This window comes from Mirounga angustirostris, unplaced genomic scaffold (genome assembly GCF_029215605.1).
Source record: "Mirounga angustirostris isolate CCGP_5_RB_7025 unplaced genomic scaffold, mMirAng1.0.hap1 SCAF_15, whole genome shotgun sequence".
Classification (NCBI taxonomy): domain Eukaryota; kingdom Metazoa; phylum Chordata; class Mammalia; order Carnivora; family Phocidae; genus Mirounga; species Mirounga angustirostris.
In genome coordinates, this window is record NW_026991723.1 from 81,939,391 (window position 1) to 81,964,166 (window position 24,776).

Consider the following 24,776-nt stretch of genomic DNA (forward strand, 5'->3'; position numbering starts at 1 on the left):
TGTAATACTCTCCTCAACCCCCTCTCTGCTGTCATTATTTTGCTTCCTTTTTTAAAAAATTTTATTTTATTTTGGTAAGAACACTTAAATGAGATTTACCCTCAACAAATATTTAAGTGTACAATACATTATTATTGACTATAAATCCCATGTTGTACAACAGATCTCTAGAGCTTATTCATCTTGCTTAACTGAAACTTTACGCCCATTGATCAGTAACTCCTCACTGCCCCCTCCCCCTGCCTCTGGAAACCACCATTCCACTTTCTGATTCTATGGATTTGACTATTTTAGATATATCATATAGGTGGAATTATGAAGTATTTTTTTCCTGTGGCTGCCTTATTTTGCTTAGCATAAGGTCCTTAAAATTCATCCACATTGTCACATCTGGCAGAATTTCCTTCAATTTTAAGGCTGAATAGTATTTCATTGTAGATATATAACACATTCCACTCATCTGTCAATAGACAGTCAAGTTGTTTCCACACCTTGGCCATTATGAATAATGCTGTAATGAACATAACAGTGCTAATATCTCTTCAAAAATAGTTACTTGCTTTGGATATATACCCAGAAGTGGAATTGCTGGAGCATATGGTAATTCTATTTTTTTATTTCTTGAACAACCTCCATACAGGTTTTCCATAATGACTGTACTAATTTATACTTCCACCAAAAATGTAGAAGGGTTGCTTTTCTCCACATCATTGCCAATACTTGTTGTCTTTTGTTTCTTTGATAATAGCCATCGTAACAGGTGTGAGGCATTACTTCATTCTGGTTCTGGTTTCCCTGATGATGAGTGATGTTGAGCATCTTTTCATGTATTTGTTGGCCATCTGCATGTCTTCTTTGGAGAAATGTCTATTCAAGTCCTTAACCCATTTTTTAACTGGGTTATTAGGTTTCTTACTATTGAGTTGTAGGAGTTTAGTCATTTGCTTCTTAACTGGAAACTTCTTGGGCAAGGCCCTTGATACTACCTCACACATGAACCTACCCCATCATCATGCTCCCTTGCCTCTTGCTGTCCTCTTCATGTCTCCCACTGTCTCAGCTCAGAAGCATCCTGCCTTGGAATCAAGGAGGATGCATAGAGATAATCATAGGAATGAGGGTGCTGTAGCAAACCAGTCTCTTGCCCCACATCAAAAGACTTGAGTAAATCCAAAATACTGGATGAAGAAAGGTCATCTGGCTTTGCTGAGCTATTTGAAACCCTAAGTGAAATAAGTCAATCAGAGAAAGACAAATATCAGATGATTTCACTCATATGTGGAATTTAAGAAGCAAAGCAGAGGATCCTAGGGGACGGGAGGGAAAAATAAAATAAGACAAAATCAAAGAGGGAGACAAACCATAAGAGACTCTTAACTCTAGGAAACAAACTGAGGGTTCCTGTAGGGGAGATGGGGGGGATGGGGTAACTGGGTGATGGGCATTAAGGAGGGCACTTGATGTAATGAGCACTGGGTATTGTATGCAACTGATGAATCACTGAATTCTACCTCTGAAACTAATCATACACTATATGTTAATTAGTTGAATTTAAATAAAATTTTGTAAAAAAGAATATTCACCTTAAAAAAAAAAAAACCTCTCAGTGACCTGGTTGTGGGAAGACTGCCAGCACTGGGCCCCTTAACTTATCCATCACTACTGCAGAAAACCCACTGGAATCTCTGTCCCTTCCCCTTCTCTGACCAGGAAATTCTATTACTGCCTGTCCTGCACCTCTCCAGAAGCTACAACCTTGCTCTCCTTTCAGTGATCACCCCAACCATTTCACATACACTTACTTCCTCACTTTCTTTTGTCTTAACTAGCTAAACCAGGTACTATATATTAAATATGAAGATTATTATTTTCCATTATCAAAGATTACTTTACATTATATATTATTTATACAATTTCCACTGATATAGCACCTGCTCATTTACAAACCACTTTTCAGATATGGTCTTTCATTTGATGCCAACACATTCTAATGGAAATGGTGTTGTACTTCTCTCATAACAAGGCACAAAGATCTTCCAAGGGAAACGGCTGGTAAGTAACTACACAAGGACTAAAACCAAATCCTAGACTGTTTCCATTAATTCTCCTGATCCAAAGAAGCTAATTCTGGCCACATATGCAACATGCCCCCATCATTCAAGTTGCTATCAAAGTTGTCCCTTCTGAGTTTATACTGTGAGCAAATATATAACAGGCAGAGGAGTAATATGGCATAAGAGCAAAGAACAAGACCCTAAGGACCAAACTGCTTGGGTTGGAAATAGAGCCACTTACTAATAATATGATCTTGAGCAAGTTACTGAGCAATAACTGGGTCCTGCTTTGTTCCTTCTGGAACTTGCTTCTCTGCACCCATTTCAAGGGTAATCTAATAAATCTACAGTTCAGTTTCCTCATCTGTATATTGCCAGAGTTCTTATATGGATTAAATCATCATACAGTGCCTGGCACATGTAAATACTCTCAATGTGTTCAGTATTTGCACTGGGCACCTGCTACGAGGATATGGTGGTGAACTGGGGATACAGTGTCTAACAGCCAAACAGATCCCTACCCTCCCTGAAATGATATCCTGGGCCTCCTCGTGTCAATGATGTCTCATTGTGTCCTTCCTAGTAGGAGAAATCACTTTGGTCCAAAGTTCCAAGCACTTAGGAGAAAAAAAGATACTTTAGAAGCTCATGCTTCTGTACCTTAGAAAAATGCCCAGAGATATGCAGACAGTATGGGTCCTTTCCAACATTACAAATGATTTTATTTCAGTGCTTTAATCATCAGGAAAAAAAATCATTGATACTCAGTGTCCTTGAACGTAGACTTCCTCTCACGCATTTTCCCTTACCTGTTTCTCCCTTTACCTGGAGTCACTGACACGCATCTGCAAATCTCTCCCTGAGTTCTGCTCTGGAACTAATCCCGGCCCTAGGCAAGGTGGACATTAGGAGCCTGAGGCCAGGAACATAGTGACTGACTCAGGATTAAGTCATTCTGGCCAGTAGCCAGAGTTTGATCCTGGGCACGAAGGGCAGGTAATGGATTTCTGATTGTGTCCCATGGCAGCCGAGTCTCTGCCTTTATAACTGCTGAGCGGAGCCACAGTTCCTTCCAAACTGGGTCCTGCTTTGTTCCTTCTGGATCTTGCTTCTCTGCACCTATTTCAAGGGTAAGAACCCAATTCCTGAAGCCCAGAACTTTGCTATCTAATCCTCTCAGTATTATCTGCACCTTTTATATAATTTTCATGCTCAGACAAGCACCTGTGGTTCTACTCCACTCTAATCTACTGTCACGATATGCACCTGTTACTCCTGTTATGACTTTCTTAATGCCACCCACCTGAATGAAATAAAAAGTTTAATCAAACCAGACAGAAGCCCTCCCACTGCCAGAAAGTGGCCTGCCTCATACCATATGTCACCTCCTGGGGGATTGTAGCCTGTCCAGTTTCATGACACTTCTGATATGTTATTCCAACACCCAAACCCATTCTGCAAGCTTTTCCCAAAGAGGCTGGAGCTAAGAACATGCCCTCTAGGCTATGTATCTGTCTTTTCTTCAGGGAGAAGATCTTCTGATATCCAGTTTTAGAAAGCCAAACAGAGAGAAATCCTGGCCAAAAGAGAATAGTCTGAGGAGGTAAATTTCATAATTTCTGCCTTCACTGATGAAGGCAATGAAAGTTCAGGAGGTGACTTTGTGCTCCGTGTAAATCAGTGACAGAGCCAAAATGGAAAGCCAGAAAGCTGTGACACCAAAATCCATACTCCCATCAACTATACCAGTCACTCAGAAGAATTTATAACAATTGGAGACTCCAAGACAGGACACACACCTAACATTCCTTCATATTTTTTACTTACAGGAAATCAATGCTGAGGAGAAACCAGAGCCATATGACTGAATTCCTCCTCCTGGGACTGACCAGTGACCCCAAAGAGCAGGGCTGGCTCTTTGCCAGCTTCCTCGCCATGTATCTGGTCAACGTGGCTGGAAACTCAGTCATCACTGCAGCCATCCGGGGGGATGCCCGCCTCCATACCCCCATGTACTTCTTCCTCTCCAACCTGTCCCTGGTGGACATCTGCTTTACAAGTGTCATTGTGCCAAGGATGCTGGCAAACATGCTGAGCAAGAGCAAGAAGGTTCCCCTTGCCCAGGGCCTCACACAGATGTATTTCTTTGTGGCCTTTGGGATCACTGACAGCTTCCTCCTAGTGGCCATGGCTATTGACCGCTACATGGCCATCTGTAACCCGCTGCATGACACAACGACCATGGGCCCCCGGCACTGTCTCCTGCTGGTGATGGCGTCCTGGGTGCTGTCCCACCTCCACTCACTCACCCACACGATTCTCATGGCCCGCCTCTCCTTCTGTGGGCCCAACATCATCCACCACTTCTTCTGTGACGTCCAGCCACTGCTGACGCTCTCCTGCTCTGACACCTCCATCAATGAGCTTTTGGCCTTCACAGAGGGCTCTGTGGTGATCATGAGTCCCTTCATCTTGATCATTGTCTCTTATGTTTTTATCACCCATGCCATTCTGAGGGTCCCTTCCGGGGAGGCAGGTACAAGGGATCCAAGACCTGTGGATCCCACCTCGTGGTTGTGGCGCTATTCTATGGAACCATAATATTTGTGTACATTTGCCCCTCATCCACCTACTCAGTGACAAAGGACCGTGTGGTCACTGTCATCTATACAGTAGTTATCCCCATGCTGAACCCTTTTATCTACAGTCTTAGGAATAAGGACATGAAACAGGCCTTGAAAAAGCTGATCAGAAGGGTAGAATAGCAAAACCCATTCATTCATTCAACAAGAACCCATGAAACACCTGCTATGTGCCAGGAACTGTACAGAATTATGAAAATATTGCAAAGATACATCAATCATAGTTCCGTCTTCAAAATTAATTACAGTTCAATAAGTGGAGATGAGACAATTGCAACAGGTTATTATACTTTTTGGTAAAAATAAATAAAATGAGACACAGATATTGATGTCTTACTGTATCAGACACACGGTTTCCCTTTTTTTCATTTGCAATCTCTGGCTCATGTCACAGACATAACCAGTGTTGTGTAAAAAGTATGATGAAAAGCCAGAAAAACTTCTGTAGTGATTTTTTTTTAACCTGTTGGGATATGGGTCAGCTCATACGAAGCCTCAGTTAAGTCAATGTTCTCATCATATGAGTTATTCATCTTATGCACAAACTCCTGGGGTCTGGCTAGTGGATCTTCTTACTACCTTTAGATCAGCTCATAACATCTCCAAAGCTGTTCACATATTTGTCAGAGAAGGCAGCTTCACTGGCATAGTAATAAGATCCTAAGATTCTGAGTGAAAACTTAAGTTACAACTTGATCTCACAAACTGTGTGACCATAATCAAGCCACTAAGTGTCCTGAACTCTCATTTTCCTCATCTACATAATGGATACAATAAATAATCCCACTACATGGTTGTGGGTGTCAAAGGAAAAATTCTGAATTTGATGACTTTGAATCATTTACTTAACCCCTCTGAGCTTCTGTTTCCTAGTTTTGAAATTATACCACTTGGCCTGGAAGCCCAATCCACCATTACCAATCCCATGATCTTGGGCAAGTACATTAACCTCTCTGTGCCTCAATTTTCATATGAAAAGTGGATTGTTGTGGGGATAAAACGATGTAACAAGTGTCCTAAGACATATATTATTTATGTTTTAAGTATTTGGAACAGTGTCTTGCATATAACAAGCCCCAGAAAATTTCAGCCACTATATCAAAATTATATGAAAGTGTGTCTATGGACCCTTCCCAAATAACATTTGAAGATTTGTAATGAGGTGGGAAATAGTCATAATGTCATACATCCTCTAAGTGAGTTCAGTCCAAGTGTCTCCTGAAATTATTTCAGTGTTTCCAAGTGTTTCACTATAAATGATCTGGTCTTTAGGACCTTACCACTACGTTGTCAACTTTCTTAGGAATTCCAGTGAGTACAGAGAAGGTCTCCCCAATATCCATAATAACAAAATGCCCCCCAGCCTCTTTTCTCCATCCATCCTCCCTCCAATCCAGAATTTCACTACCAAAGAGAATCTTCATGAGGAATGCTGTTCAGGGGCTCCTGGGTGGCTCATTCATTAAGCGTCTGCCTTTGGCTCAGGTCATGATCTCAGGGTCCTGGGATGGAGCCCCGCATCGGGCTCCCTGCTCGGTGGGGGGCCTGCTTCTCCCTCTCCCACTCCCCCTGCTTGCGTTCCCTCTCTCGCTGTGTCTCTCTCTGTCAAATAAATAAATAAAATCTTTAAAAAAAAAAAAAGGAATGCTGTTCAGCACTTCAAACTTCTGAAATACAATCTAAAGCTGTGGGATGTGAAGGAACAAGTGAAGAAAAGTTGGGAGAAAAAATAAAACTTTACCCAGGAGGAACTAAGGGGACTGGATATAAAAGAGGGAGGGAAAAAATGTAGTCACCTTCCTGGAGAGGAAAAGAAAAGGTATGGCGGATGATTAAATGGACCTTCAAAGAGTACAAGCTTTCATCTATAAGATGAATAAGTTCTGGGATCTAATGAACAGCATGGTGACAATAGTTAACAATACTGTATTATACACTTGCAATTTGCCAGGAGAGTAAATAATCTTGAGCATTCTCACCACAAAACAAAAACAGTAACTCTGTGAAGTCATCATTCCACAAAGTATATGCATATCAAATCATCATAAATATGTACACACATATATCTAAAATTAGAAAGATTCTGAATTCCAAAATGAAAAGCCCTAAAGATATTAGGTAGGACAATGTGAACCTTTCTTATGCATCGGTGAAAAAGAATGACCTGTAGATGGGTATTAAAGAGGGCACATTCTGCACGGAGCACTGGGTGTTATACGCAAACAATGAATCATGGAACACTACATCAAAAAATAATGATGTGACGTATAGTGATTAACATAATAAAAAAAAATGACCTGTAGATACAAGTATCAATATGAATGAATGTCAAAAACATAAACTTGAACATGGATGGAGCTAGAGGGTATCACACTAAGTGAAATAAGCCAGACAAAGACAAATACCATATGATTTCACTTACATGTGGAATCTAAAAAAACGAAACAAATGAATAAACAAACAAAAAGCAGAATCAGGCTATAAATACAGAACCAATGGTTGCCAGAGGCGAGGGAGGTGGGGAGCAGACAAAATGGGCAATGGGGAGTGGGAGGTACAGGCTTCCAGTTATGAAATGAAGAAGTCACAGGAACAAAAGGTACAGCAGAGGGAACGCAGTCAATGCTACTGGAACAGTGTCGTTGGTGAGAGAAGGCAGTTATACTGGTGGTGAGCACAGCCTGACCTACAGAGTTGTTGAATCGCTATGTTGTACACCTGAAACTAATGTAGCATTGTGTGTCGACTATACTCAAATTTTTTAATTTTTTATTTAAATTCAACTTAATTAACATATAATGCATTATTAGCTTCAGAGGTAGAATTTAGTGATTCATCAGTTGTGTGTGACACCCAGTGCTCATCACATCAGGTGCCCTCCTTAATGCCCGTCACCCAGTTACCCCATCCCCCCACCCACCTCCCCTCCAGCAACCCTCAGTTTGTTCCCTAGAGTTAAGGGTCTCTCATGGGTTGTCTCCCTCTCTGATTTCGTCTGATTTTGTTTCTCCTTCCCTTCCCCTACATTCATTTGTTTTGTTTCTTAAATTCCACATATGAGTGAAATCATACGATATTTGTCTTTCTCTGACCGACTTATTTCACTTAGCATAATACCCTCTAGTTCCATCCACACCATTGCAAATGGCAAGAATCCATCCTTTTTGATGGCTGAGTGATATTCCATTGTGTGTGGGGGTTTCTGTGTGGGTGTGTGGGTGGGTGGGTGTGTACACACCATCTCTTCCTTATCCATTCATCTGTTGATGGACATCTTGGTTCTTTCCACACTTTGGCTATTGTGGACATTGCTGCTATGAACACTGGGGTGCAGGTGCCCCTTCAGATCACTATTTTTGTACTCTCAGGAGTCACAGACTTGGTCACTCTGAGACAAAGGTGCTCCTGACACTGCTGGGACTCACAAATCCAGGGCCCAAAGGGCCAGCTGGGAGGTTGGACATTTGCCCCATCTTGTCTCTAACTAGGAGATTGGGGATTAGGTCCCAGGAGATACTCCATGTGAAAATAGGAGCCAGGAGATACTCTTCCTGGCTCCTACTCCTGAGGATGGGTTGCTCCAGCTCCAACTCTTCAGTCGATGCTGCTGCTACAGGGGAGGAAGAACACTGAGGTTGTAGCAAGTCCTCTTTTTATTTTTAAGATTTATTTATTTGTTTTAGAGGTTGGGGGAGGGGCAGAGGGGGAGAGAGAGAGTCCCAGGCAGACTCCACCTTGAGCACAGAGCCCGATGTGGGGCTCAATCCCACGACCCTGAGATCCTGACCTGAGCCAAGTCAGATACTTAACCAACTGCATCACCCAGGTGCCCCTTAGCAAGTCCTCTTGAGGAGAAGAAGGGAAAGCAAACCAAATAGGCAAGACAGACCCAACACCTAGTGATGGTGACAAAATCTGAGGATGGTCAGAATTTCCAGGTAAGATCTGAGGTGGGTAGAGATGGGAGGCACTGGTCACACACACACACACACACACACACACACACACACACACACACACCCTTCCTTCTCCTCCTCCCCTATTCCTCCTTTCCCGTCCCTTCCTTGGTCTCAGGCAAATACAACTTGGCTCGCTTAACCACCACAAGGAGAGTCTTGACTTGATATCCATGAATTCCCTGACAGTCCAGCCTGGTCAGTCCATATCAGGGGTCCCCAAGTCCCTGGCAGTGGCCAAGACATTGGAGCTGTGCAATAACAGTGCTCAAGACCCCTGGACTATGCATGGACCACTCCCTCTCAGCCCACTGGATGATGGGAGTGGCTTGCAGAATCAGTCTATCCCACCACCCGAGGAGTGAAACAGTCTCCACATCAATGAATAGGTCAGCACGCCCTAGCTCATTTTTTTTTTTTAAGTATCAGAAGTATTTGCAATAGATTTATTTAGGCTCATTTTCCAATCAAGGTTCTGAGAAGGCAAATGATGTGGCCATGATGGTACATACACCTGGGACTCACCCCTGGGCCTGCACATGTCACATGTCTGAGTGCAAGCTTTGTCATGGTGCTACTAGGTCAGAGCCATCGCCACCCAAGAGCATGATGATGAAATTGGTGGCAATGGCACTTACAACTCTATATATGAAACTTTACAGTTTTCAAAACTCAGCTTCCCACAGACAGGGACCAAGAAAAAGTCCAATTTGCTCAGGGCTGAGGGTGTTTCCCAGAAGTGAGATGTTTAGTTTTGAAAGCAGAAGAGTCCTGGGCAAACATGAAGGACTAGTTGGTCACTCCAGAAGGCAGCCTCCTTTTGTTACCTCTGTCAAGAGAAAACAATAATATCAGGGAAAGCTACTATTTGAGGAGCACTAGATATAAGCCAGTCACTGTTCTAGTTCTGTACAATCCTCATCTAGTTTAATCCTCAACGACCTTCTGATTTGGGCATTATTATCCTCTTTAAGCAGATGCAGAAACTCAGGCCAGAAACACTGAGCAGACTTGTTCAACATCACAGCCGGCAAGGAGGCTGGTGCCCAGTGAAGGCTTGTCACACCCAGAGAGAATGTATCTTATCGCCACATCAAAGAGCATGGCTGCCACTGCGTGTTTATGACTTCATCCTTCCATACATCCAAATGCATGAGATAAAATCTCTCAATCTGGATTTTACATCACAGGCCCTGAAAAAAGCTTTAAGTGATTCTGGTATTTTGATGCATTCAACAGTCCCATATGGTAGGTTTATGTCTACATCTTACAGGTAAAGAAAATGAGGCTCAAAGGATGTAAATAACTTACCCAAAATATAAAAAGTAATGGTTTAGACAGAGAGGACTCCCCTTAATAGTTGTCTAGTAAATGCCCCTCCCCGAGATATCTTATTCAGACCTCTAAGCCTATGAAATTGAGATTTTCGTTTTTAAAAAAGTGGAGAGTGGACTAAGACCTGGGAAGTTTCTTCCTAGCTAAGCTCCAGTTCAGCCTCATCCAGGAGGTCTACAGAACAATTTATAAGACACCTAAAATGCAAACTTCACCCCCAATAAGATCTCCTGTTGCTACTGTCCATAGTTCTCAGCTCTGTACATGCTTATGTGCTCACCAATGAGAGAAAGGAGTGCATTTTCGTGACATTTAAAAAGAACACAAAAAACAGAGGAAAAGCTTTGAATGGTATAACCTGTTGGAGTCTATGTACATTTAAGCAAGATTTTCCTGCAATTTGGCTACTATAAATGGCAATCAGAAACCACACCAGCATCGCTGACTTCCTGCTCCTGGGCTTCTCTGAACACCCAGAGCAGCTGCCTCTCCTGTTTGGCCTCTTCCTGGGCATGTACCTGGTGACCGTGTTGGGGAACCTGCTCGTCATCCTGGCCATAGTTGCTGACCAGCACCTCCACACCCCCATGTACTTCTTCCTGGCCAACCTGTCCCTCATCGATACCTGCTTCTCCTGCACCATTGTCCCCAAGGTGCTGGTGAACATCCTCACACAACACCACACCATCTCCCACACTGGGTGCCTCGTGCAGATGTACTTCTTCATAGCACTGGCCCTGCTGGACGACTTCCTGCTGGCCGTGATGGCATATGACCGCTACGTGGCCATCTGTCTTCCTCTCCACTACACCACGATCATGTGTCCCCAACGCTGCCTGCTGCTGGTCACCGCATCCTGGCTCTGCGCCCACCCCCTGGCCTTCTCCCTCACCCTCCTCATGTCTCAGTTCTCCTTCTGTGCCTCCCATTCCATCCCACACTTTTTCTGTGACCTTCTCCCTCTCCTCAAACTTGCCTGCTCAGACACCCAGTTCTTTCAGGTCATGATGTTTGCTGACGCAGCCCTCTCGGGCGTGGTCCCTCTCACCTGTGTCCTGGTCTCTTACACCCACATCATGCACACCATCCTCAGGGTCCCCTCGGCTGAGGGGAAGCACAAAGTCTTCTCGACCTGTGGCTCTCACCTGACAGTGGTCACTCTCTTCTATGGGACGCTTTTTCTGGTGTATTTCCAGCCCTCATCCTCCTACTCAGCAGACACTGGAATGGCGGCATCTGTGGTATATACGATGGTCACCCCCATGCTGAACCCCTTTATCTATAGCCTGAGGAACAGGGACATAAAGGGGGCTCTGTGGAGGCTCTCAGGCTGGAGAAGATGCTCTATTCTGTAAAGGGTCCTACCCCAGACTGGAAGCTCAGGCTCTCTGAAATGCCTTCTCCCTGCACTTCTCCACTGCAATTTTGAAAACTCAAGCTCAAGGTAGGATGGATGCTCGGCATCACGAGCAGGTTCAATAAATAGAGAATGCCTGACTGCACAGAAGTAGAATAAGATCAACTGGCCAAGGATACAGCTCAACATGGAAGAAGGAATGGCCAGCAATGGCCAGCAATCCCTACAGGGTGACTTGATTAGTAGGTATAAGTGTCCAAGCAGATTCAAACCACAAAGTGGGAATCTCCAAAAGAACATCAGACAGAACTCGGGTTCTGGGATGAAGCCAGGTATCAGCTCGGTCTATGACTAATGGGTCCCCCTCACCTATAGGCAATGCTCACAAGAGGTGGAAGGGTCAAGTGCTCCGAGTTTCAGGGACCATTTCCAAGCCCAGCTTTGGAAGCAACTCACTGAGAGGGGCTAACCTCCACACAGAGAAGGCTGAACCAAGAAGACACAGTCTTTGCTGGGACTGAGAGAACAAGAAGAATTCTAGGGGAAAAACTAGGCACAGAGAGTTCAGAAGACCAGCCCTAAAACACACTACAGGGATCAGATCTTAGATTGTGACAAAGAGGGATTATTAGTTATGGACAAGTCCTTGATTCTTTGGTTTTTAAACTCTGGGTTATTTCATTTGTGTCAACTACAGAATAATACATGCTCATTATAGTAAATTTGTAAAACATAGACAAATAGGAAAAAAGAAAACATGCACTATCCCTCCTTATAAAGAAAATTATTGATAATACTTTACAGTATTTCCCACTTATCTTTTTCTAATGACTTTTTGTCTTACTATGTCGAAAAAACACTGCTGGTACAATTATATATACTTTTTTTGCTTAATCTTATAACATGAGTTGTCTCCATATTATTATCTCTTCCTGAACATTTGGCTGTCTGAGATTACATCACAAAAAATGTCCATGATGTATATGGCGTTTCACCATGGTTGGATGATTAGGGGGTTCCGAAGCTTTCACTATTACAAATAATGATGCAGTCAGAAAGGATGAATACCCAACTTTTAGGGTGCCTGGGTGGCTCAGTTGGTTAAGCGACTGCCTTCAGCTCAGGTCATGATCCTGGAGTCCCGGGATTGAGTCCCGCATCGGGCTCCCTGCTCGGCAGGGAGTCTGCTTCTCCCTCTGACCTTCCTCCTTCTCATGCTCTCTGTCTCTCATTCTCTCTCTCTCAAATGAATAAATAAAATCTTAAAAAAAAAATACCCAACTTTTACATCAACATGGATGGGACTGGAGGAGATTATGCTAAGTAAAATAAGTCAAGCAGAGAAAGTCAATTACCATATGGTTTCACTTATTTGTGGAACATAAGGAATAGCATGGAGGACATTAGGAGAAGGAAGGGAAAAATGAAGGGGGGGGAATTGGAAGGAGAGATGAACCATGAGAGACTATGGACTCTGAGAAACAAACTGAGGGTTTTAGAGGGGAGGGGGGTGGGGAGATGGGTTAGCCTGGTGATGGGTAATAAGGAGGGCACGTACTGCATGGCACACTGGGTGTTATATGAAAACAATGAATCGTGGATCACTACATCAAAAACCAATGATGTATTGTATGGTGACTAACATAATAAAGTAAAATTAAAAAAAACAAATGATGCAAATAAATTTGCAAATGCAAAAAAAGAGATGATTTTCATATATTCATAGTCTCTTACATTTAATATTTTCAAAAGTAGAATATTGAAGTAGTACCTTTTTAGGGCCCTTTATCTATTCTGCCAAGATGCTCAAATGAGAGTGCCCATTAGACTACATCCTCTCCATATTTTGATGTTCACATTTTCCCCTTAATTATAACTGATATGATAGCCAAAATAGTATCTCTTTGACTTAGTTTTAATTTCTTTGATTCTTGGTGAAGGAACTGTTTTCCTGAGTCTGTTAACTATTTTTTTTTTCATTTCATTCTTTTTTAAGTTTTTTCTGTTTTTGTTATTATAATTCCAGTGTAATTAACATACAGTGCTATATCATTTTTAAATTGAAGTGTGGTTGACAAATAGTATGTAGTATAATAATATTAGTTTCAGATGTATGGCATAGTAATTGGACAACCATATACACCACAAAATGCTCCCCACAATAAATTTATATTTGGGAGTTGGGAAACAGCTAGAAATAATCTTAGGAGGAAAAGAAATCATAATGGCTATTAGAAAATATTGTTATCTGAATGAAAACCAATTATGAAATATTATTTACAAGAAATTCTTCACAGGAAAATTAGTCATATGCAAATGTTAGAAAAGCAAAGAAAAGACTATAAAATACTAAGCCTAGAATCCATCTGAAAAAGAATATCAATCCAAGCAAGAAAACAGATGAGAACAAAATATGATAAAATAGAATAAAACATACAATAGAGAAGACCTACAAAGCTAAAAGATATTTTGAAAAGATAACTTATATTCCTCTGATGAAAATGGTTATATGGGGAAAATACCAATCATCAATAAGAAGAAAGAAAAGAGCGACATTACCTCTGATATTAAAATAAAGGGGATATTATGAACAATGTTATATACATTTTAAAATTTAGATTAAATAGACAAACTTCTAGGAAAACATAATTCATCAAAACTAATATAGTAAGAAAAAGAAAACCTAAATAAATCTATAACTATTGGGAAAGCTTCATTAGCAGCCCTTCCTTAAAGAAATATTCAGGCCCAAATGGCTGCAAGAGTGCGTTTCTATACACAATTCAAGAAAGAAAACTTTTCAGGCTTGCAAACCCTTTCAAAAAAATAGAGAATGAAGGAACACTCACCCAATTCCCTTTATGAGATTTACACAAACTTCATACCAAAAGCTGACAAGAACATTGCAAACAATTACAGTAAGAAGTTGATCTTCCTGAAGATTAATGCATCAAAGAAATTTATAAAATACATGCACCAATTCAAAGTAAAATATTAGCAATACAATCACACCAATGCAGAAGAAAATAAGATGCATCATTACCAAGTTGAGTTTTCCCAGGAAAGAAAGGTGGATTTCAAATTCAAAACTCAACCAAAGTAAGTCACCATATTTATACAGCAAAGGACAAAAATCATCTGATGCAAGAAAAACATCTCAACAGATGGAAGAAAAAACATGTCATAAACTTCAACATCCACTCACTGAAAAGTCCTCTTGGCAAAATGGGGATGGAAGAAAACTTTCTTAATCTGAAAAAGTTGCCTTTTTTTTAAACATACGGCATATATAATACATAGGGTTATACATTTAAATCTCTGCTATCTAAACAGGGAACAAGACAGAATACCAGCTCTCACCACAGCTCTCCCACACTCTCCCTGAGGTCTCTTCAGGGCAGTCAGAGGAGAGAAAAGAAAGGAAGGATGTAAATTCTCTACAGGAAGAAACAAGGCTGCATTTTGTTTATAGATAACATTTCCATACAACTGCAATTCAAAAGAGTCTATGTAGGAACCACTGGAATAATTAGTTATCATCCTGCAAAAACAAATACAACATAGACACACACACACCCCCACTTCCCTACATAAAAGAAAAATAATTCCAGGTGCACTAAAGAACTGATTGGGAAAAGCAAAATTATAAAGTTTTTAAAGGTGAATGTTGGAAAATATCTTCCTGAACTCACGAAAGAAAGGACCTCTTCAACCAGACACAAATAAAGCACTCGGGGGAAAAAAAATTGATGTATTCAATCAGTTAAAATAAAAATACTGATGTCGCAAACAGCTCTATAAACAGTGAAATGACAAACCGGAGATAGAGGAAATGTTTATCGTGTATATAAATCAACAAAGGACTAGGATCTAGAATAAATAGTTCTACAGAGTTCTATAAATAAATCAGAATATTTAACTGATACAGGTAACTAAATGGAAAAATGAAAAAAAAACGAAACAAGCAGTTTCAAAATAAGGAAATAAAAATACTAATGAGTGGCACCTGGGTGGCTCACTCCAGCCTCCCACTCTTGATTTCCCCTCAAGTCAGGATCTCTGGCTGGTGAGAGCAAGCCCTGTGTCAGGGTCCATCCACAACCCCGAGTCAGCTTCTCTCCTCCCTCTCTCTCTAGTCCTCCCTCTGCTCCCTTCTCTCTTGCTCTTTCGCTCTCTCTCTCTTTCTCTCTCTAAGATAAATAAATAAATCTTTTTTTTTTAATGCTAAGGAGTATAAGGAACTCAATCTCATAATTAATCACTGAAATATAAAAATCAAACCATCAGGAGATGAGCCCCAAACCACACACAAAGCAACATGACCACAGTAGAAAAGGCTGAAACCACCAAGAGTCATCCAGGATGTGGTCCAACGAGCACTCTCACACATTGCGGGTACAAGTGCAATTTTGGGACAATCTCCTTGGAGGTCAGTTTCACAATGTGTACTAAACTGAAGGACATGGACATCTTGGAACCCAGTGTATGGTATGTGCACAACAGAAAGGAATGCATGTGGGGGCACCTGGGTGGCTCAGTTGGTTAAGCAACAGCCTTCGGCTCAGGTCATGATCCTGGAGTCCCAGGATCGAGTCCCGCATCAGGCTCCCCGCTCAGCGGGGAGTCTGCTTCTTCCTCTGAACCTCTCTCCTCTCGTGTTCTCTCATTCTCTCTCTCTCAGATAAATAAATAAAATCTTTAAAAAAAAAAAAAAAGAAAGGAATGCATGTGCGCACCAAGACTCAGGTGCCAGAATGATCACCCCAGTATTATTCCTAATAGCCAAAGAGCCAGCTATGCCTTCCACAGTAGACTGCACGAGTAATCTGTGGTGTTGTCCTACAATGAAGCAACTCACAGCAATGGTAATGGACACACTGCCACTATGCACACCTATCTAGATTAATCTCACGTAAGTAAAAATAGCAAACAAAAGGAGCCAGAGAAAAGAATACACAGTGAATGAGTGCATTTACTTAAAGTTCAGAAACAGGCAAAGCTAAAAGAAACTGTTAAAAGAAGATAGGGATTATTGCACTTCCAGAAGGAGAGAAAAGTCATGATTAGCAGGACACACAAAACGAGCCTCAGACGTGCTGGCCATGTTTGACTTCTAAATCTGGGAAGTCATACAGAGGTGATGGTTTCTAATATTTCCTTGAAGGGTAGTATTGTGTTTTGCACAGTTTTCTGTATGTCTTACCCTGTAAGGATTAATTTTTTAAAATACACACCTTGATTACTACTACATAGGCACCAGGATATCTATCTACATTTCTATCATACAAAAATCTCTCATGAGAGAAGGATTTTCTGTATGTTATCAGTGAACTCATTGAACAGAAAACCATGATCTGAATTTACACAAGGGTATTGAGCAATGTGCCTTTGTATGTACTCAGTGTGAATACACATTCCTTCTGTTGTGGAAATAGTATGTGTTTGTGTCCCCATGACCCTCCGAGAGAATCACAGACAACATACATACACAGTAATACCAAACCCACAATGTCTGAAATCAGCACTTGGGGAGGCTATAGGGGTACATAAGGAGGGGTTGTGACCTGTATGAGACAATACTAAACATGAACACCCTTCGGTTACATGCATCCACCCACATGACTAAGTGTGAAAGAAAAATGCTGAACAATACAAGCAATTCACAGAAGAACATAAAAAGCATAATTCCATTCACATAAAGAAGAAAAACAGGCACATTTAGAGTAAACTATACAGTGTATCATCTATGCATGGGGGTTATCAAACTGAACACTGATACAGAGGGTAGGGAGCCAGCAAGGAAAGAGACAGGCCACTCCCATCGGTAGGCAGCAGTGTTAATAAGCAAGGAAACTCACCCACAGGGCATGTCTTGTCTTGGGCACCCCAGGACAAGAAGATAGGCACACCTGCCCATCAGAATCACAGAAGTTTAGATACAGAGAGGCCTCATAGGGGTTCAGTCACTTTGTCTTCCAGAGGGTCTCGAAGGCACCTTGCTCAATCAGGGCTGCGTGCTTGAAAATGGCGCCCACTGTGGGAACAGTGGGCAGAGCTACATTCTGAAGACAGGGGAGGGGGTGGGGAGTCTCCCATTGCCTGGGGCCAATTCATGGATCAACTGGTGGTCACATCTTCTCCAGGACCTCCCCCACCGTGCATATGTGGCAAAACTACAAAGAACAGCAAGAAATGATATACAATGTTCACAACGGTGATTTCCTCAAAAAGGGGGAGGAAAGGATATGATTGAAAATAGGTCCACACAGGGCTTCTACAGGATTCAACTATTTAAGCTGAGTGCTAGGAGAATGGGCATTCATTATATTATCATTCCTTCAATAGCAAATGTATGTTTTATAAACTTTTTTGTATGTAAGACACAATTACAACAAAAAATAAATTCAGAGATTGGGGCACCTGGGTGGCACCTGCGTGGCACCTGCTGTTGGGGGTCCAACTGTTGGATTTGGTTCTGGTCCTAATCTCAGGGTTATGAGATCCAGCCCAGCATGGGACTCAGTGCGTAGCATAGAGTCAGCTTGGGATTCTTTCTCCCTCTCCCTCTGTTCCTCCCACCCATGCTCTCTCCCACTAAAAATGAATAAATAAATCTTTAAAAAGAAATTCAGAGATTGCACCCCGAGCGTTATACAGAGTCTACGTTGGTTCGTATCTCTGGTCACTGGGGTCATAGAAAATAGGAATATTCCCTCTATTACATGACATTTGAACTGTTGGTCATATTCTTGATCTATAATTTTTTGAAGATTTTATTTATTTATTTGAGAGAGACCACAAGTGGGTGGATGAGCAGAGGAAGAGGGTCAAGCAAACTCTGTGCCAAGCTCAGACCCCAATAATGGGCCGATACCAGGACCCCAAGGTCATGACCTGGGCCAAAATCAAGAGTCAGACACTCAACCACCTGAGCCACCCAGGCACCCCTGCTCCTGATCTGTTTTATCTTCAATTTTTTTCCTTTATTCTAGGATTGACTGTATTTCATCCATGGGGATTGGGCTCTAATTAGAAAGGGTAACTCTATGATAGAGACAGGCCCTGTTCAGGATCAGGCCAGGAAAGATGCATCCAAGCAGCACCTCACCCAGGGGAAAACCAGGAGTCCCCGCATGGATCCCAGCCGTGGTCATCTGAATGGTATTATCACTGACACTTCTGGGACTCAGGGGGCCCTGATGCAGAGGGGCGAGCTGGGAGGTTGGACAATTGCCCCATCTGGGCTCTAACTAGGAGAGGTGGGAATGGGTCCCAGGAGACACTGCCTGTGAAAAGTCAGCAGCGCCTGTGCCTGAGATATCACCAAAGACCCGAGTCTTTAGTCTGTGCTGCTCCTACAGACAGGGAAGGGCTCTGTGACTCTAGCCATGTCTTCTCGAGCAAACCCGATCTCCTTCCTGGAAGTGTCAGAGACTGAGGCTGGCCAACTTGTCCAGGTAAGAACTGAGGCATATGGAGGGGGAGAGAGCAGTCTACCTTAACCCCCTATAAGAATGCTTGCGCGCATGCGCACGCACACGCACACGCACACGCACACGCACACGCACACACACACACACACAGCAACTGACCTTCTCCTTTTGCTTTTTCCCTTTCTATCCTACATCCCCATCTGCCAATCAATTTCTGGCTCTTCAGATCACTAGGAGGGCCACCTACCTCTGGGGTTCTTCATGTGCCTGACAGTCTAGGCTGAAGGCATTGAAGAGAATGGGCTTCAGACTACCCTTCCCCCAGCCCCATCTGTGTCCTGGACTAAGCACACCTCCCTCTCAGTTCACTTGGGCAAGTGTGGTTCCAGAATCTCTCTCAGCCACCACACCAAGTCAGTACCAGTAACTGAGTCCTCTACATCCAGTTAGAGTTTACCTAACTTGTCCATACCCTCTCTTCTTCTAAAAACTTGAGCCAGCAAATAACTATTCCAGATAGACTCACGGATTCCCATTCTTCCATTAATAACCGGGGGCTGGGGGGACCCTGATGATTCTGTGATTTGACCAAGTTTATGCCAAAACACCAAAGGCTCTGCCATTGACAGTTCTGAGTAGAGACAGAACCGTGCAGAGGCGGTGCTGCTGACGGTGAAGATGGTGGTGGCGGCTTCTGTTGTTCACACCTCACAACGTTGCCCAACCTGCAGGCACAGACCAGAACACCACAACCACCAAGCACCGTCACTTGATCAAAAACAGCAATAACATGGGGGCGCCTGGGTGGCTCAGTCGTTAAGCGGCTGCCTTCGGCTCAGGTCATGATCCCAGGGTCCTGGGATCGAGCTACGCATCGGGCTCCCTGCTTAGTGGGAAACCTGCTTCTCCCTCTCCCACTGCCCCTGCTTGTGTTCCTCCTCTCGCTGTGTCTCTCTCTGTCAAATAAATAAAATCTTTAAAAAAAAAACAGTAATAACAATACTAGACCCTATTTATTGAGCACTTACTGGGTGCCAGCCTTGGTCTAAATATTATACAGTCATTTTTTAACCCAATGTAATCTTCACAACCACTGGATTCAGTAAACTCGGAGAGTATTCCATTTGAAACGACGTTGACGCTAAAGCCAAAAAGTGTTCAGCAACTTTCCAAAATCACATCAAGATTAAGAGTGGGAATGCTTGGAGGCTCAGTCTGTTGGGCATCCGACTCTTGATTTTGCTTCAGGTCTGATCTCCGGTCCTCAGAGAGAGCCCTGCATTGGGCTCCTCCTCTGCGGGGAGTCTGCTGGAGATTCTCCCTCTCCCTCTGTCTCCCTCACTCCCCACTCGCTCACTCATTCTCTCTCTCGCTCTCTAAAATAAATAAATCTTTTTTTTTTACTATAACCTTTTTTTTATTCTTATGTTAATCCCCATACATTACATCATTAGTTTTAGATGAAGTGTTCCATGATTCATTGTTTGTGCATAACACCCAGTGCTCCATGCAGAATGTGCCCTCCTCAATACCCACCACCAGGCTAACCCATCCTCCCACCCCCTCCCCTCTAGAACCCTGTTTGTTTTTCAGAGTCCATCGTCTCTCATGGTTCGTCTACCCCTCCGATTTCCCCCGCTTCATTCTTCCCCTCCCGCTACCTTCTTCTTCTTTTTTTTTCTTAACATATATTGCATTTAAAATAAATAAATCTTAAAAAAAAAAAAAAAAACAAGTAAAGAGTGGGGAGATTCTGTCTGACTCCCAAAGCTATATTATGTTTTTATGACAACCCTAAACAAACATGACATGAAGCCACTGACCATTCATCATCACCACCTTTGCTTCTCCACACCATCAAACAGGATCATGGGAATTTCTCATCTTGATTGCACATCATGGTTGATAAAGAAACTTCAAGAGTTTCCAGCCTTTGGTCCCTTCAATACACCTATCAGGTAAGGCTAGTATCTGTATCTTACAGAGAAGAAAAAATACAGGGAGAAAGGGAGAAAACCTGTCCCTGAGTTTAAAAGGCATGTGAGGAATAGAGCTGTAAAGCAGGGCATCTGATGTTTTTCCACTGTATCGTGTGTCCCTGCTTCACATTTCAGCAACTATAACCAACAATGACAGGAGCGTCATCACCCTTGAGAGTAGCCGGCCCTCCATCCGTGTTGTATCAGTCATAACGCCCATGACTCCATGAAGGTGCTGCTCATGGTCCAGATGAGGAAACACACATTCAGAGTTAAGTAGCTGACCAAGGTCAGACCGAGAAAAGAAGCAGAGAGAAGCTTCCCATCATGTCTCCAGGACGCCAAAGCCCAGAAAATAAAAAGATGTTGGTGGTGAGTTTGATGATGACAACGAAAATGATGTGCCCTTAATGATAGAACACATCTCAGTTTCCAACATTCTCATGTCCACACTGACTCAGTGGAGTGGTCCTCTAAGGCAAAGAGCACCAGAAACCCCACTACACCTAGAGACCCCTGGTCTGCACTGGCTCCTCTCTGGAAAAACTTCTCCTCCTCCATCTCCCTCAGGATGCACTCACACACTCACACGCATACACACAGGCACCCTGCGGTGCCCATGAAATCCTAGTAGATGTATGAGCTCCAAAAGAGAGGAGACTAAACCTGCTGTTCTAAGTCTTTTAGAAAGGGAACTAAATTTGAAGAAGTCCTTTCAGGTGAATCCCAGTTCAGTGTCACTCAGACAATCCATGCCAAAACCTTGCTACATGACAGGAATCTAGAACCCAAACTACAGCTCACCCTGATGCCTCATTATCACAGTCCACATGTTTACAAACCCACAGTTTCAATTGCTAGTCAATCTCAGTGACTTTTCCAAGGAATAGAGAAAAACAGACCAAAGCCCTTGCAGTCTCTACTATTCAGAGACTACCTTTACTTAAGCAAAATTCTCCTCCAATTTCTCTACTTTAAGGCAATCAGAAACCACACCAGCATCGCTGACTTCCTGCTCCTGGGCTTCTCTGAACACCCAGAGCAGCTGCCTCTCCTGTTTGGCCTCTTCCTGGGCATGTACCTGGTGACCGTGTTGGGGAACCTGCTCGTCATCCTGGCCATAGTTGCTGACCAGCACCTCCACACCCCCATGTACTTCTTCCTGGCCAACCTGTCCCTCATCGATACCTGCTTCTCCTGCACCATTGTCCCCAAGGTGCTGGTGAACATCCTCACACAACACCACACCATCTCCCACACTGGGTGCCTCGTGCAGATGTACTTCTTCATAGCACTGGCCCTGCTGGACGACTTCCTGCTGGCCGTGATGGCATATGACCGGTACGTGGCCATCTGTCTTCCTCTCCACTACACCACGATCATGTGTCCCCAACGCTGCCTGCTGCTGGTCGCCGCATCCTGGCTCTGTGCCCACCCCCTGGCCTTCTCCCTCACCCTCCTCATGTCTCAGTTCTCCTTCTGTGCCTCCCATTCCATCCCACACTTTTTCTGTGACCTTCTCCCTCTCCTCAAACTTGCCTGCTCAGACACCCAGCTCTTTCAGGTCATGATGTTTGCTGAAGCAGTGCTCTCGGGTGTGGTCCCACTCGCCTGTGTCCTGGTCTCTTATGCCCACATCATGCACACCATCCTCAGGGTCCCCTCGGCTGGGGGGAAGCACAAAGTCTTCTCGACTTGTGGCTCTCACCTGACAGTGGTCACTCTCTTCTATGGAACTGTCTTTCTGGTGTATTTCCAGCCCTCATCCTCCTACTCAGCAGACACTGGAATGGCGGCATCTGTGGTATATACGATGGTCACCCCCATGCTGAACCCCTTCGTCTACAGCCTGAGGAACAGGGACATGAAAGGGGCTCTGTGGAGGCTCTCAGGCTGGGGAAGATGTTCCCCCCCATGAAGAGCCCTTCCCCAGAGTAGAAGACGAGGCTTTTTGAAATACCTTCCTCATTGGAATTCCCTATTACAATTTTGAAAAGCTCAAGCTAATGCTTAGCATCACAAGCAGGTTTAAGAAATAAAGGTTGCCTGACCTGGCAGGCCTGGAATAAAACCGACTGGCCAAGGACAGCACTGCAGCGTGGAAAGAAGGAGTGGCCAAAAATCCCTACAGGATTTCACAGCAAAAATGGCACCAAAGTTAAACAGGCAAAGAAGACTTTATTCGAGACTCTTGAAATAGGAGGAGGGAGCAGAGCTCAATCTGAGCTCAAGCCTGCTGAGATAAATGCTAAGAGGACTCTTTTTTTTTTTTTTTTTTTTTTTGTTTATTTGAGAGAGAGCATGTGCAAACAAGTGAAGGAAGGGCAGAGGGACAGAGAATCTCAGGCAGACTCCCCACTGAGCGTGGAGCCAAAGCACAGGGCTAGATTTCAGAACCCTGAGATCATGACCTGAGCTAAAACCAAGAGTCAGACACTTAAACAACTGAGCCATTTAGGTGCCCCCGGTAAGAGGATTCTTAAGTGCTGGGGTGGGTGGTGAGTGAAAAAACACAGGCCGTCTGTGTTCCTTAATTGTATTTACCCAAAGGAAAAATATACTTCTCACCTCTCTATGATAGGAGGTAGTTTTGTAACTTGAAACAAGCATTGTCCATAGGAGTGAGACTTCCACAGTCACACAAAGAAAGGGAGATGGGGGCTTCCTTCCTTGTTCATTGCATTTCATAGGCAATACTCCCATCTGTTGAGTTGGGACGTTCCTGCGTTGTGAAACCGGCAAGAGGCTTTTTAAAAGATTTATATCTCAGGGGTGCCTGGGTGGCTCAGTCGTTAAGCGTCTGCCTTCGGCTCAGGTCATGGTCCCAGGGTCCTGGGATAGAGCCCCACATCGGGCTTCCTGCTCAGCGGAAGCTTCTCCCTCTCCCGCTCCCCCTGCTTGTGTTCCCTCTCTCTCTCTCTCCCTGTCAAATAAATAAAATCTTTAAAAAAAAAAAAAAGATTTACATCTCAAAGAAGCAGAGAAAGAATTTATAATTAAAAGTTTTCTAAAGTGAATATTCTAAGAAAATGAGGTCAAAAGCCTAAAGTCAGGAAGAAGCTTGTCAAAAATTTCATCAACCTGAAGAAAAGGTAAAGGCCATCTTGGTTGTGACTTAATTAGTAGGTATAGGTGTGCAAGCCGATTCAAACCAGAGAGTGGGAATCAACAAAAGAATGACATCAGATAGAATTCAGGTTCTAGGAGGAAGCTCAGTTAGTAGCTCTATGACAAACACGCCCCCACTCAACTATAAAAAATGCTCACAAGAGTTGGAAGGGTCAAATGCTCCGAGTTTCAGGGACCATTTCCAAGCCCAGCTTTGCAGCAATTCACTGATAGGGACTAACGTACCCACAGAGAAAGCTGAACCAAGAAGACATACTATTTGCTGGAACTAAGAGAACAAGAATATTTCTGGAAGAAGCTATGCACATACAGATCACAGGACTGGCCCAAAATCACACAACAGGGATTGGATCTAAGACTCTGCCAGTGAGTGGTTATTAGTTAATGGGACAAGTCCTTGATTCTTCGGGTTTTAATCTTGAGTTTATTTTGTTTGCCTCCAAGCAAAATAATATTTTTTGCAGTAATCATTATAATAAGAATATAAAACATAAAGAAGTAGGAAAAAGGATGACATCACCCACCATCCCTCCATTTAAAGACAATCAGTGTTGGGGCTCAGTCAGTTGAGCGACTGACTCTTGGCTTTGGCTCAGGTCATGATCTCTGGGTCGTAGGATTAGGTCCCGCACTCAGCAGGGAGTCTACTTGAAGATTCTCTCCCTTTGCCCTCCCCCCGCCCCCGCACTCTCTCTCTCAAATGAATAAATAAATCTTTAAAAAAAATAAAGACAATCAATGTTAATATTGTACATCGTTACTTTCTGTCTTTTGCAAAATGCTCTTGCTTCTGCTTTCATGAGGTAATGCTGTACACACAATTATATATTCTTTTTACTTAATCTGTAACAGGAGTTGTCTCCCTTTGACTTCTATATATCTTTCTTTTTG

General features: G+C 43.1%; 4 protein-coding genes across 4 annotated transcripts in view; 3 read left to right on the forward strand and 1 right to left on the reverse strand.

Moving 5' to 3' along the window:
- The window catches only part of LOC123849976 (olfactory receptor 1L8-like), a 254,310-nt gene that overhangs the window by 185,658 nt on the left and 43,876 nt on the right, over positions 1 to 24,776 (reverse strand). The window lies entirely within an intron of this gene.
- LOC123841445 (olfactory receptor 1L6-like) lies at positions 3,891 to 4,819 on the forward strand. Its single transcript, XM_045871033.1, is given in 2 exon segments — positions 3,891 to 4,578; positions 4,581 to 4,819. Coding segments are annotated over 2 exon segments (927 nt in total).
- LOC123841446 (olfactory receptor 1G1-like) lies at positions 10,221 to 11,349 on the forward strand. Its single transcript, XM_045871034.2, has one exon. It carries the CDS (start codon positions 10,401 to 10,403, stop codon positions 11,340 to 11,342), a length of 942 nt encoding a protein of 313 aa, XP_045726990.2. The 5' UTR covers positions 10,221 to 10,400; the 3' UTR covers positions 11,343 to 11,349.
- Positions 20,676 to 22,674, forward strand: LOC135362666 (olfactory receptor 1G1-like). Its single transcript, XM_064579156.1, has 2 exons — positions 20,676 to 20,735; positions 21,736 to 22,674. Exons 1-2 carry the CDS (start codon positions 20,676 to 20,678, stop codon positions 22,672 to 22,674), a joined length of 999 nt encoding a protein of 332 aa, XP_064435226.1.